Here is a 12946-nt window from a genome sequence, read left to right as displayed (position 1 = left end):
GTTTTTATACATCTTGTCTTTTTTCCTTCTCTTTCCACTTGTACTTATCTTTCCTTAAAAGCTTGTGTAGCCAAGAATGATTGTCTTTTTTAGTATATTATATGTTTCTTTTTTTTATGGTAAGACAAAAAGTGAAGGTAGCTACCATGTGGAAGGCACAGGGAAGGGCTTAACGGATATTATTTAATGTAATTCTCAGAAAAGTACCCTAGGGTAAAAAATATCTCCAGTCTCCAGATGAGGCAAATGGAGCTGAGAAAGCCCTAATAACTGAGCACGAGATTCTGTGTTGGAAGCAGGATTCTAACACAGGTCTGGCTGGCTCACTCCAAATTCCTGTGGAATTGATATTCCTCCCCAAACAAGGAAAACTGGTCTGTGGCTTCTACATTTCACCCAGCTTTAATAATCACTGAGGTTAGTCAGACCCTTTAAAGCAGGGGTCCCCAATCTCCCTCCTAGTCCGTGGACACCATTCACATTACCTCCTGAGGTCTGCCTCCTGTCTCCCCCACCCCTCCATCCCCATTGGTGGAAAAATTGTCTACCATGAAACCAGTCCCTGGTGCCAAAAAGGTTATGTACCACTGCTTTAAGATATCCCCAATTGAGACAGAGAGAGAGAGAGAGAGAGAGAGAGAGAGAGAGAGAGAGAGAGAGAGAGACGGAAACACCAATCAGTTGCCTCCTGAGAAATACAGATCAGTTGCCTCCCATATGTGCTGTGACCAGGAATCGAAGCTGCAACCTAGGCATGTGACCAGGAATCAAACCACAAACTTCTGTTGTATGGGAGGACACTCCAACCAACTTAGCCACCTGGCCTGGGCTGGGTGCTGAGGTTTTCTAAGTCCAACTTTTTCATGGTTGAACTAACATTTGTAATGCACTTTTATTTAATTGTGAAACTGTTGGAGAATAGGAAGTGGTGTTCTGGTTTGGAAAACTTCCATTTTATCCTGCAGTGCTTTTGCTTCAGACTCATAAAACTGAATGCCCTGCATCAGGATAGTAAGTGAAAGTGTAATCCAGAGGAGGCAAGAAGAAACAGGATGTTTCATGCAAATTCTGTATTTGTTCTCCAAGCAAACCTCTGTATACTTGCAGTCAGTATGTTAGTTAGGTGGATATTAGAAACTTCTGGGGTTTTCCTGCTTAATTTTCCTTTTATTATGTGCTGTGGTAGCCATACCAAAGAATACATGTAACATATGTTGTACAGCATAATAATAAAATAAGCACTCATTAGCCCTGACTAAAGAACATTAAGACCATTTTTTGTTTATTTTTGTGTGTTTTTTTGTTTGTTTACTGCTCTAACCCCAGGACATAGAATGGTACCTGGTATGTAGTATCTTAATAAGTATGTTTAAATGTATGCATAAATCAACTTGATTTCTCCTTCTTTATATCATTGGCCCCAGCCTCTCCCCAGAGGAAACAACTACCTTATATTAAGATTTATTATTCCCTTGCATTTTTGTTTTTTAACATATATATTCTTTACTTTTATTTCTTTTTGAACATTATGTAATGGACTCATATTGTATGTATGTATATATGCTTTTATGAGTTATGTCTTTTAAGCAACATTAGCTTGTGATATTCACCTATGTATAGCTATATTCTGGTCATTGTTGTTGTCATTTTATTGAATGAATATGCCATAATTTACTTATCCACTCTACTGTCAGTAGATGTTTACAATTTCTGCTTTTACAAACAAAGCTGCTCTCATTCTTTCTGCACATGCCTCCTGGTACAAATGTGCATGAGCTTTTCTAGAATATAAAACTGGGAGGGGGACTGAACTTGGAATTTTCATTTCCAGTGTCCAGAAGTCAGCCCATGAGTTAGAACTGCAGTGTACCCTTTATCCATACTATGCCAGGGTCAGTGAGAATACTGTTTAAAATATTTTGCCAGAGAGAGGAAGAGGGGGGTAGGCAGAAATTGACCTGGTGAGGTCAGGAGATATCACAGAACTCTGGTCCAAGTGAGTTGTAGTTAGGAAAAGTTCATATTCTAAAATCATCTTCATTATTTGTCTTCCTCTTTCTTCCTCTTCATAGTTATTTTGTGCAAGATGTATTTTATTAAACTCATATCAAATAAAAAATGTTGATGACTTCAGTCTTTAATTATTGATTATATATTTAAACATTTTGAACTGTATTTTAAATTTTAGTATGGATGAAAATTTCTGTTTTCTAAAAATTCTTTTTAAAAAGACCTTTAATTTATGTAGGTTTAAATTTTGTTTACCTAATATTTATTCTGCAACCATATACTAATAGTTGATGATGATGTCACTATCATCATCATTATCTCATTTACCCATATATACTTTTATGCCTTTCAAAACACATTCCTGCCCTGGCTGGTGTGGCTCAGTGGCCTGAGCGCTGGCCTGCAAACCAAAGGGTTTCTGGTTCAATTCCGTATCAGGGCACACGCCTGGGTTGTGGACCAGGTCCCCCAGTGGGGGGCACACAAGAGGCAACCACACATCAATGTTTCTCTCTCTCTCTTTCTCCTTCCCTTCCACTCTCTAAAATAAATAAATAAAATCTTTTTAAAAAACCACATTTCTGTCTTTGAGGTGCTTTTTTATCTGTAGCAATCTGTACTCTACTTTATTGTATCATCTATTATATTATTTTATAGTTCCTTGCTTCATTTCTTTCTTCTCTACTGGAGAGTAAGTTGCTTAGAAGCAAAGATAATATCTTGATCAACACTATATCCCCAACACCTAGCCCTGTACCTGCTTGTCTCTAGGGCTAGGTTCTAGGAGTTGAATTGAATCAATCTAATTTCAACCTCCAGTTTCATAATATGGTTAGTCCACACTTTGGAGTCAAACTTACCTAGGATGGAATCCTAGTTCACTTAATTTTTCTGAGTGTATATTTCTTGTCCAAAAATGTAGGGAAGATACAGAACTACCTGAGAGGGCAGGTGGGAAGATTAAATGAGATTATGTATATGAAATGGCCTGGCACATAGAGTGCCTAAATGCTTGTTCGTCTAATTTTATTTGAACTGTCTGTATTAGTTACTGAAGTCAAAAAGTGGGATGAAGATGAAGACATTTCAAAAAAAAGAGAAAAGAAAATGAAACAAACAAAAACTTCTGCTTTTTCCCTTGTTTCATGAGTGTGGATTGGGGCACAATTTTTACCCAAGGAAATTACATTTTTAGTCAAAGGAATGATATCTTTAGTATTTGGCTCATTAGTATATGGGAAGTGAAACCTGTTCCCTGTGGAATTTGTCACCTTGTTAATCTTGATTTGGAGGACAGACTCCTGCTGGTTCTCCAGTTAAGATAGGAAAGGGAAGGCTTATGGGAAAAAAAAGACATGCCACCATAGCCAGCTGCTGGATTTGTATATGCTCAGAACTTTTTTTAGTGTTTTTTTGTTGTACTTGAAAAAAGGCTAATATTTGTGTCTTAGAGATAAAAATGCTTGTCAAGTATAGCCTGAGTGAAAGCTTTCTTTTCTCTTGCCCTGACAGTGCTGATCATTGGTAGATTGAAGGGAGAAAATCCTTTCATGCTTTTTTTTATTCTGATGACTGTGCTAAACATAATTACCAAAGAACCATGGGTTGAAAGTGAAGGTGAGTAGTAAAAAGACAATAGAGTAATTGAATCTGTGTTGGATTTGGAGACAGCTAGTCCTGGCCTTGATGTCAAATAGTCCTGGGCTTCTCCTCTCTTGAGTCTGACTTTCTTCATCTGATACAAGGAGAAAAAAAATGTCTCACAGAGTTGTTTGCAGTGTTGAAATCACCCCACACACCAAACAGGCTGCTATTAGGGTTTATTTTCCTTCCTTAGTAAGGAAGAAGTACTCATAAAAAATAGTAGCTGCATTCCTGTAGATGAAAATATGGACAATTTTTGTTTACCTGAGGCAGAATAACCCAAGAGGTCAGTTAAGTTTCATTTAATGCATAGATACAAGACACTGAAAAGAATAAATGACCTTGTGGTAGTAAGAGCTATGTTTAAATTTGAATTAATTACTACATGAGACTAAGAATTACCCATTCCATCAATTCTTTTTCACATCCACCTAGAAAGATTCAGACATGGATCTTCTTAGAGATAAACAGACAGATAGACACTTAGACCTCTGAAGCTTCATCCTAGCCCAAGGAATCTATGAGTAATGTAATGGCCAAGTGTTGAGATGATAGCTTAAAAAATTTGGGGAATCACTGTGCCTCATTTCTCAACAAAAGCTTCAGGCATAGGTAGGTATTCTGTTATTTTATGTTGTAAAATTGGGTTGGGGGCATATCCACGTGATCTAGAGGAACACCTAAGAAAAGTGAGAAAATGGAAAAAACAGATACTGGTATGATAATACTAATTATGATCCCTCACTTGTGTATTCATTTCAAGGGCTTTTTATTCTCTGACCTAATTTATGTCATTGCTCACAACAGTAGCTCAGTAGTATGGGTGACGCTATTCTTATTTGCAGAAAAGAGTGAGACTCAGAGACTCGAGCAAAATATATCAAACTGTTTTGATGTTTAATCTGGTTTGGCCAAAGGTCTCCCTTTGACAAGGTAACATCATAAGACTGGGTTCATACCATTTATTTTTTCTGAAATTGTTGTCTGACCATCATAATAAGTTAGATACCTTAACTTCAGGTTTCTGCCTTCATCCTTCCCTCACTAAGATTGGTTGGTCCCAGAGAACTTATCTAATTCCTCTGCAGGATCTCTAAAGACTCTGTCCACATAACAGAAAACCTTGCAAATATTATCCCTAGGAGAATTCCTAGGAAAATTCAGCTCCACACTGGCTCTATTAAGCAATGAATAACAATAACATACACTAACTAAGTATAGTTTACTCCTCAAGACCTCAGACTTCTACCCTCCTATTTCTGCCAACTACTGATGTGTATTGCATTATTTTTCTTGTGTCTTTCCAGTTTGGATACTTCCAGGGACCATGTTCTGCCCATTGACTATTACTTTCCACCCCAGAAGACCTGCCTGATCTGTGGGGATGAAGCTTCTGGCTGTCATTATGGAGCTCTCACTTGTGGAAGCTGCAAAGTCTTTTTTAAAAGAGCTGCTGAAGGTAAAGAGTCTTGCACACTCACTTCTATTTCCTTTTCTCCTTTATCTTCTGGAGAGAAGCATCAATTTTCCAGGGCCAAAGATTTTATCATGTAAAGGACAAGGTCACTGGCAGGGCCCCTCAAAGAATCTAAGAGCCTAAAGAAGCAAGTTTTCATATTTGCTAGTCCCCTGGCTTCTGCAGCTTTGGTAGTATAGGCAATGTAGGCAATGAAGGTAATCCCAGCTGGTAATTGGACTTTGGTCAGTCTTAGGAATGAAAGAAAAAGTAAAGATTTGAAAAGGTTTAATCTCCATCCTGTTTGTCCTTATTAGAGAATTTAGAAGTATAGGTACCCCAACTGAGTCTCTAGCCTGTACTTTGTGGTGCATACAAGACAGTTTCTCAGCAAAGTCTCCCTGGCTTCAGCCCCAAAAAGGAAGTATTCAGCCTCCTTCACCTTAAGCAGATCATCAATCTGTGCACCTATTCTTTCCTGCTGCTGCCTCCTTGAGGTTCCTTTGCATAAATAGCTCCCAGGTAGAAAAGGACCCAGAGTGATTAAACACTTATTCTTCTCTCCAGAAACCTACCCTTGGGAACGTGTGCCTTGGTACAGAGCCCCAAGCTAAGTTGCAAATTATATTTGTCTATGTGTACTGAATCCCTGGCTTCTTAGTCTTATTTGTATTAGAAAAACTCATGTCTGGTTAGCCCATAGAGGTGCTCAGCCTACATTCTATAGCAGGAACTCCCATCTGCAGACCTTCTGTACATGCTATTGCCTCCTTCCTTTTAAGTCAGCTTGGGCCTAAGCCTTTTGTACACCTCAATGCTGCCCCCCATCCTGTACCAACGACTTCTTTCTCAAAGACACATTGATAAACAAGCAGCTTGTGAACAGCAATGATCTACTCAGGGAGCAGACCCAGTTTCTAAACACTAGTATCTACTCCTTCCCCCACTTTATACAAAGGACATACTTCCTTCTCAGGCCTTTTTCTTTCCTCTCACTTAGCTAAAAATGTTGAATTCCAATGTAAGAACCCAAAGAGACAGTCTTTCATTATGTAAGGGCTGCAAAACCTGTGGACAGTTTTAAAAGTGGCTGCTACATAAAGCCACACTTTCGTTAGGAATGTCATGACACCCACCAGAAGTACCAGGGAGTTCTTGGCATACAGAGAAAAAGTAGAAAGTGGGTGTCCATTAACTGGTCTCCCCACTGATAGCCAGTTGGAATGATGGTTGAATTTCCATCATTTTGGCCAGGTGGAAGGGTTCCATATAAAATGGACAGCTGTTATTTTTTATAGTCCCCAAAGCAACAAGGAGACAGCATTTATTGTTACTGAAAACATGCTGCATGCAGACCCCTGAGTGGCCTATTGCTACTGCTTTTCCTGGACTAGTATTGTATAAGGTCTGGGGCCTTAGTGCCTAGGCCTATGAAGTTTGGAAAGAGACACAGAGAGCATTGCCTTCCTTTCTTAAGAGTACTTACAGAGATTCCCAGCCAGGGTACATCCCTGGGTTGCAGGCCAGAACCCCCAGCAACCGCACATTGATGTTTCTCTCTCTTTCTCTCTATCTCCCTCCCTTCCCTCTCTAAAAATAAATAAATAAAATCTTTTTTTAAAAAAAGAGTACTTACAGAAAGATGGCTGTCAGGAAAGGAAATGAGGAGCAACTCCAAAGACTTCAGATCCTCCTCCTTCCCTAGTCAGTACCTCCCTCTTCCCCATGCCCTATCATCTAGTAGACCCTTCCTAGAGTGCAAAGAATGAAGCAGAACACCTACCTACAGCTTGTGTGTTACTAAGCCCATGCACTACAGCAATCACAGTCATATCAGATAGCAAAAGAGTTCAAGTAAGCAAGCAAACAAGCACATTCAATAGACAGGTTAGATTGTACTTGATGCTGCCTCTGGGTTTTATAAATGTAGGTCATATTTCCATTTTTTGGAAAATGGGAAATAATCAACCATGTTGTGAAAAAGATTTTCCTGTCATAACGTATTCCACATGGGAGCTTTCTGGAGAAGTTAAGTCTACAGGAAGGAGGCAAGCAGAAGGGCAGCTGGAAGGGCAGTCTGGCAAGAACTCTGATGTGAATCTTGTGCTATTTGACAATAACGAAGGGAAGAGGGAGATGGGTAACCATTCAACTTACAGAACACTTAGAAATCCAGTAATGTCTCAAGTGCTCTAGACCTAGAATCACTTAAGTTAGAGAACTTGGTTATACTCTCTTTGAGAAAATGAGCACTTGTGAGTTCATGGGGCCAAATTTTCTTGACTCCTTGAAATATGAAAAATAACCAATGGATTCTTTGCAAAACTATGAAGCCCCTTGGTTCCTTCAGGATGTGGACTCCATGTTCCATTTCTGAGCCCTTTGAGGGACATGATAAGGTGGTTTTAAAACACACACAAACAAAATACACAAAACAAAGAAAAATTATTGGTGTTTTTATTTGCCATTCATCTGTAAAACTTGGTGGCTGGAGTTTACTGCCATCATTATCTCCATTTGAAGGCAGGGGGGCTGTCTTATTGCCCTCAGAGAACATTTATTGATTTGTTTTTTTCCTCTGTTTTTACAATGCATCTTTATCATCCAGATGGCTTTTCTGAAGATGATTCTGAATCTGCCTTGTTCAAACTTGGAATTCCACCTGTGTTGCAGGGACAGAGATTTGTGCAACACAAATCTTTCTCTTCCTCACTTGTTTGTCAGTGTCTGTTAACTCAGACTGAGTATTCTTAGTGTTGGTTACGACTTTATTCATAGTTTCAGAAATCTCTGTACTGGGCACAGGTACAAGACTTAAAAGCCTGGCATGTCAGACAGAAATCCATTTCTAGCTTTGATAGTTCATAAAGCATGAGGCTTTAATGCTGTCATTGGTGCAAGCTTAGCACAAAGGTGATTGTAATATAGCCAGGTTTTCCTGTTGAGACAAAAGAAGAGAGAATGCCACATTTTCTCATGGTCAGTAATACTGTGAGTATTGGGTGAGAGTGAGGCTAGTCAGGGAAGGATCTGAACATTTTGAGGTAAAAGATAATGCTACTAAGCCATGGGGGTAAAATCACTAAAATCTGGTTGATGGAAACTTAGTGAAAGTATTTATGTGTGTGCATACACAGGCAATTCCGGGGATGGTTTGTAGGTTAGAAATAGTCATGAGAAGAATGACCTAGCTGCTAGAGTGGGTGGGATGAGCAGGGAGGTGAAAAGGGAAAATATATTGGATGCTATCTAAAATATCATGAAGGCTAAGGAAAGTTGTGTCTATACACAACTTTGATACTTCCTCCAGAGGTGGAGGCTCAGAGAGGCTTTAGTTTTGTGACCTTGGATATCAAATCTCCCCCTTTAGGACCTCAGTTTTCCCTATATGTAAAATAAAGAAGTTAAACTAGACGTTTTTAAAATGTTCTTCCAGCTTAAAATTTTGATGATAATTCTACAATTTAGAAACTCATTATTATTTCAGCAAACACATGTGGATTTGTACTTTTGGTTTTGCTTTCCTAGTATATGGCAAATCCTAGTATATGGCAAATCCCATATGGCTAGCTCCCATTCTCTTAAAAATCAATCTTCATATAGGGATAGAGTCAGCTGAGAGAGTGCAGTGTAGATAAACTGGGTTAAAACTCATGACTCTGAGATTCTCTCTTTCCCCTGCATTATGACCAAGGCTGGGTAACTTCCATTATTTTCCATTTTCTCATCTGGAAAATCAGGGTATGAATCCCCATCTCTACCTCATCATGTTTCAAAGAGACTTAATTAATTCATCGTGTGCACTATGTGCACAAGGATTTACTATTTTTCAGACATTTTCTAGTAAAACATTGGAGATTGTACATCCATTTGTTTTGTACACATGGAGCACTGTTTGGTACACATCATAAATTGAAACTGTAGTTTACATTCTGAACTCAAAGAATTACACCATCGTCACTGATGTTTACAATATGTCCCAATTTAGTATCCTTGGCAAATTTTATGTAAGTATGGCTTTGATTCTCTCTCTCTTGTCCCACGTTTTTGTGAGGGAAGAAATGTAAGTGAACCCTTATTGAACTCTTTCTGTCCTTTAAATCCACTCTTTCCCACCTCAACTCATGTGGAATTGAATGTTACTTCTTGTTTGGAATCTTACACAGAATTTTTATGCGTATCAATGTCCTCTACACTCCCTGACTTTTTGGGTAACATTTCCCAGAGGCAAGTTAACTATGCTAGGAAAATCTACTTGCAGCTTCAACAGGACCTTGATCAGGTATCTTTGGCCAAGGAGTTGACTGATCTTGAATGCACAAGTCCAAGAGACCTTTGCACAAAGTTCCTCTTATCTTTTATCTGTTTCTGGTTTTCTTAAATGGGTTAGCCAGATTTTAGATCAGGGGTTTACAAACTTTTTCTGTAAGAGGCCTGGCAATAAATACAGGAGGTGAGCAAAAGTAGGTTTACAATTGTAATACAAATAAATAATATAATAATTAATAAAGAATAATACAAAATAAACTGTGTTTTGCATACTCATAACTGTAAACATACTTTTGCCCTCCTCTGTATATTAATGGCTTTGAAGGCCATATATTCTCTGACTCCACTACTCAATACTGCCTCTGTGAAAGTGTGAAAGCAGCCCTACACAATATGTAAACTAATAGGTGTGGTTGTATTCCAATAAAACTTTATGGGCCCTGAAATTTGAATTTCATTTAATTTTCACATGCTATTAAATACTATTTGTTGAGTTGTTTAGCCATTTAAAATCTAGACATTATTCACAGCTATTGAGCCACACAAAAACAGATAGCACAATGGATTTAGCTTGTGGACGACTTGTGTTTTAGGTGGTTGCTCCTGTGCTTGCAAACCTGCATGGTAAAATTCATTCTCTCTTGTCTCCTGGTATTTAGTAACTTTATAAATTATCTAATTTTAAACATTCTTCTGAGTCAGCCAGACAAACTGTGCATGTCTTGCTTTCCCAGAATGCCTTGTCTGGTGGCCTCTATGTCCTATGCTTTTTTTTTAACAAGTGGAAAATAAACACACGTAGGAATGCTAGAAAAGAATCCTTTTTTATGATGATCTACTAGATCACTCCTCCTTGCAATACCCAGAGAAAGTTGAAAATTTGCACATTTTCTAGACTTCAGTACTGTAAGCATGTGGGAAACAATGAAATATATACAAATGAACTTTGATGGATGCCACATATACTTCATATGGTAAGGAGGCTTTGGAAACTGTGATAAAACACTGTGTGTAGTGTTCTATCACTACACTTTAACCACGTCTGAGTGGTTAAAGGGAACCTCATCCGATGTAGCAGGTCCCTTGACCTGCCATCAATCAGCTTTTTGTGCCCATCTGCCCTCCATGCTGAATTGTACATTACTGTCCTAACTCTATTCTCTGGGATTTTTGGAAGCAGCCTGCTCTCTAGTTAGTAGAACTAGATGCAGTGCAAAAACACCAAATTGGGCTCTGGTTCTACCATTGATTTACCATGTGGCCTTAGGTAGCCTTGTTCCCTATTTGCACCTCAAAGTTTCCACCTGAATAATAAAATAGTTGGACTAAATGATCTCAAAGATTTGAGCAATAAATCTATAATAATATAAATCTTTAACAATAAATCTTTAAAATTTTACATACTCCAGATGGCCAGTGGTTCATTTTATATGCATCAGCCTTCAAGAATAGGAAGACTTGAATTCAATCCTTAACCCCAAGACTTAATATATATGTGACCTTGAGCAAGTCACTTATCTGTGCCTCTGTGAGGATAGTAATAGCTCACAGGGCTATTGTAAAAACTAAATGATGTGTAACACAGCTCCTGGTGCACAATAACTTTTGGTTCCTTCCCTGTGAGTGAAATCTTGGTCATTGACACACATAACACTTATTGTGTCTCCTAAGGAAGCAGAAAAAAAGATGGGAGATATCTGTAGTATTCCTCTGATCAAAGAAGGCCTTGGTTTGGTGTAAAGCTTTCATGCAACCAGTTCTATTCAGTGTTACTTAGTGATCAGAAGCACCAATATCATTTGTATAAGAATATAGCAAGGCAGATATGTTTCTCTGTCCTCTTCACCTCCAAGGGCACTATTAGTAACATTCCCCCCACAGCCCAGCAAGCATGGACTCATTGCCTTGCCTGAATTCCAGGCTTAGCAATTTAAGGTGTCAGAGCTCTCTGTGTGTCTTCATCCCCAACAAGATTTTTCTGACCTCCTTGGTAAATACAGGTCCACAGCCACAGGCCAAGAGAAAAGCTAACAAAGGTTGTAAATTATCCTCCACGTTCTTCAGCCTTTGGTTTCTCTTGTCCAGCCAGAGGCGTGTCTTAAAGTACAAGGCCACATTCAATAAGAAACCTGAGCCAGCACCTGTGTAAATAAATTTTAAGGCTTCTTTTCCTGAAGCCAAATGGCTATTTCTTAAAACCAAGCCAGATTATCTTTTATCTGAGAGTGCTGTCTCTTACATTCTTAGTGCTTTGGACCCCTTGGGGGAATGTGGTTTTGTTGTAGTGATTTTGTTTTGTTTGATTTTTTAGGAGGGGGAGGAGCCATTTCTTTCAAAAACAGGCTTTGGTATGGCCTATGATGCTACTGTGCTTGAAATGAAACTCTGGTGATATACTAAAATTCATTCCACTTGCCATAGATTGGCTTTCAATCCATTCATCGCCACCTTCTCCTCCTCAATTTTGAACCTCTTAAAAACCAGCCAGCCAAAACCAACATGTGGCATAATGTTTATCTTGGACTCCCATTCAAATCATCTTCAGGTCTTATATAAAACCCCATGTGGAGAGGAGGGTTAGCACACTGCCAAGGGCTCCAGGGGCCCATCATTTGGTGGATATCCACTCCTTGAGGTTCCTTGGCTCTACTCAGCTTCAGAATATGAGCAGCATTGGTCTTACATTTGTGTTGCTTATGACTAAAGGCTTCCTACTTCCCACTCTCCTGCAGGGATTCTTCTGGTACCTGACCTGTGTAGCCTCCATGACTCCCCCAAAAGTCCTCTGTAGTTCTTGTCACTTGGAAAGTGTTTTCTTTGTATCTTTTGCAACTTGATGAGGAGGAGCCAACAAGTTTAGGTTCATTTTATGGTTCCAGGGGAACAGAGATGTAGGGAACAAAAGGAAGGGGTGTAGAGATATGGAATGATTTTTCACATACCAACTGAGCTCTACAAAAGTATCTCTATCCAAAATACCTATTGATATAGTGGTAAAGGACTTGATTTGATTCCAACATTTATTAACTGTGTGACCTGAGGAAAATGACATCTCCTCCCTGATCCTTAGTTTTCTCACATACAAAATGGGAATAGTGACAACCACCCCCTGGCAGAGTTATAAGGATTACATGAAATAAGGCAACTAAAGGTTTCCTTGCATAGTGGCAGACTTTTGAAAATAAATTGAACTAAACACTGCTGACACAAATGAAAAATCAGTCCTATATCAAATTAAAGCATGTTTCCAGGGGTCCCATGATTTCACTGTAGAAATACTAGTATGAATTAAATAATCTACCTGTTGCTATTTACATGGATAATTTTATAGTAATTATTTTCAGACAGATGACATATTTCAGACATAATTCAAAATATAACAATTTTTTAGCTTTGCAGATATGCTCATTCCTAAGTACAAAGACCTAAAAGAAGATATCTAGAGGGATGATGGACACCACAGAGTTAGGCAATACAGAGCTGCCTGAGCCTTGTCTCCTAGTTAGAGGGAAATTCAGACTACAAGCATTTGTATTCCCATAGTCTACTGGCAGGGAATAAGGGATG

General features: G+C 38.8%; 1 protein-coding gene across 1 annotated transcript in view; it reads left to right on the top strand.

The window, feature by feature from the left end:
- Positions 1-12946, top strand: part of AR (androgen receptor) — a 197144-nt gene that overhangs the window by 101286 nt on the left and 82912 nt on the right. The window contains exon 2 of the mRNA XM_045847398.1: positions 4962-5113. Coding sequence (XP_045703354.1) covers positions 4962-5113 — 152 coding nt within the window. The remainder of the gene's footprint in view (positions 1-4961; positions 5114-12946) is intronic.

The sequence above is a fragment of the Phyllostomus hastatus genome, unplaced genomic scaffold (genome assembly GCF_019186645.2).
Source record: "Phyllostomus hastatus isolate PE091 unplaced genomic scaffold, TTU_PhHast_1.1 phas_contig_551, whole genome shotgun sequence".
NCBI lineage: Eukaryota > Metazoa > Chordata > Mammalia > Chiroptera > Phyllostomidae > Phyllostomus > Phyllostomus hastatus.
This window is presented reverse-complemented; position numbering and strand designations above follow the sequence as displayed.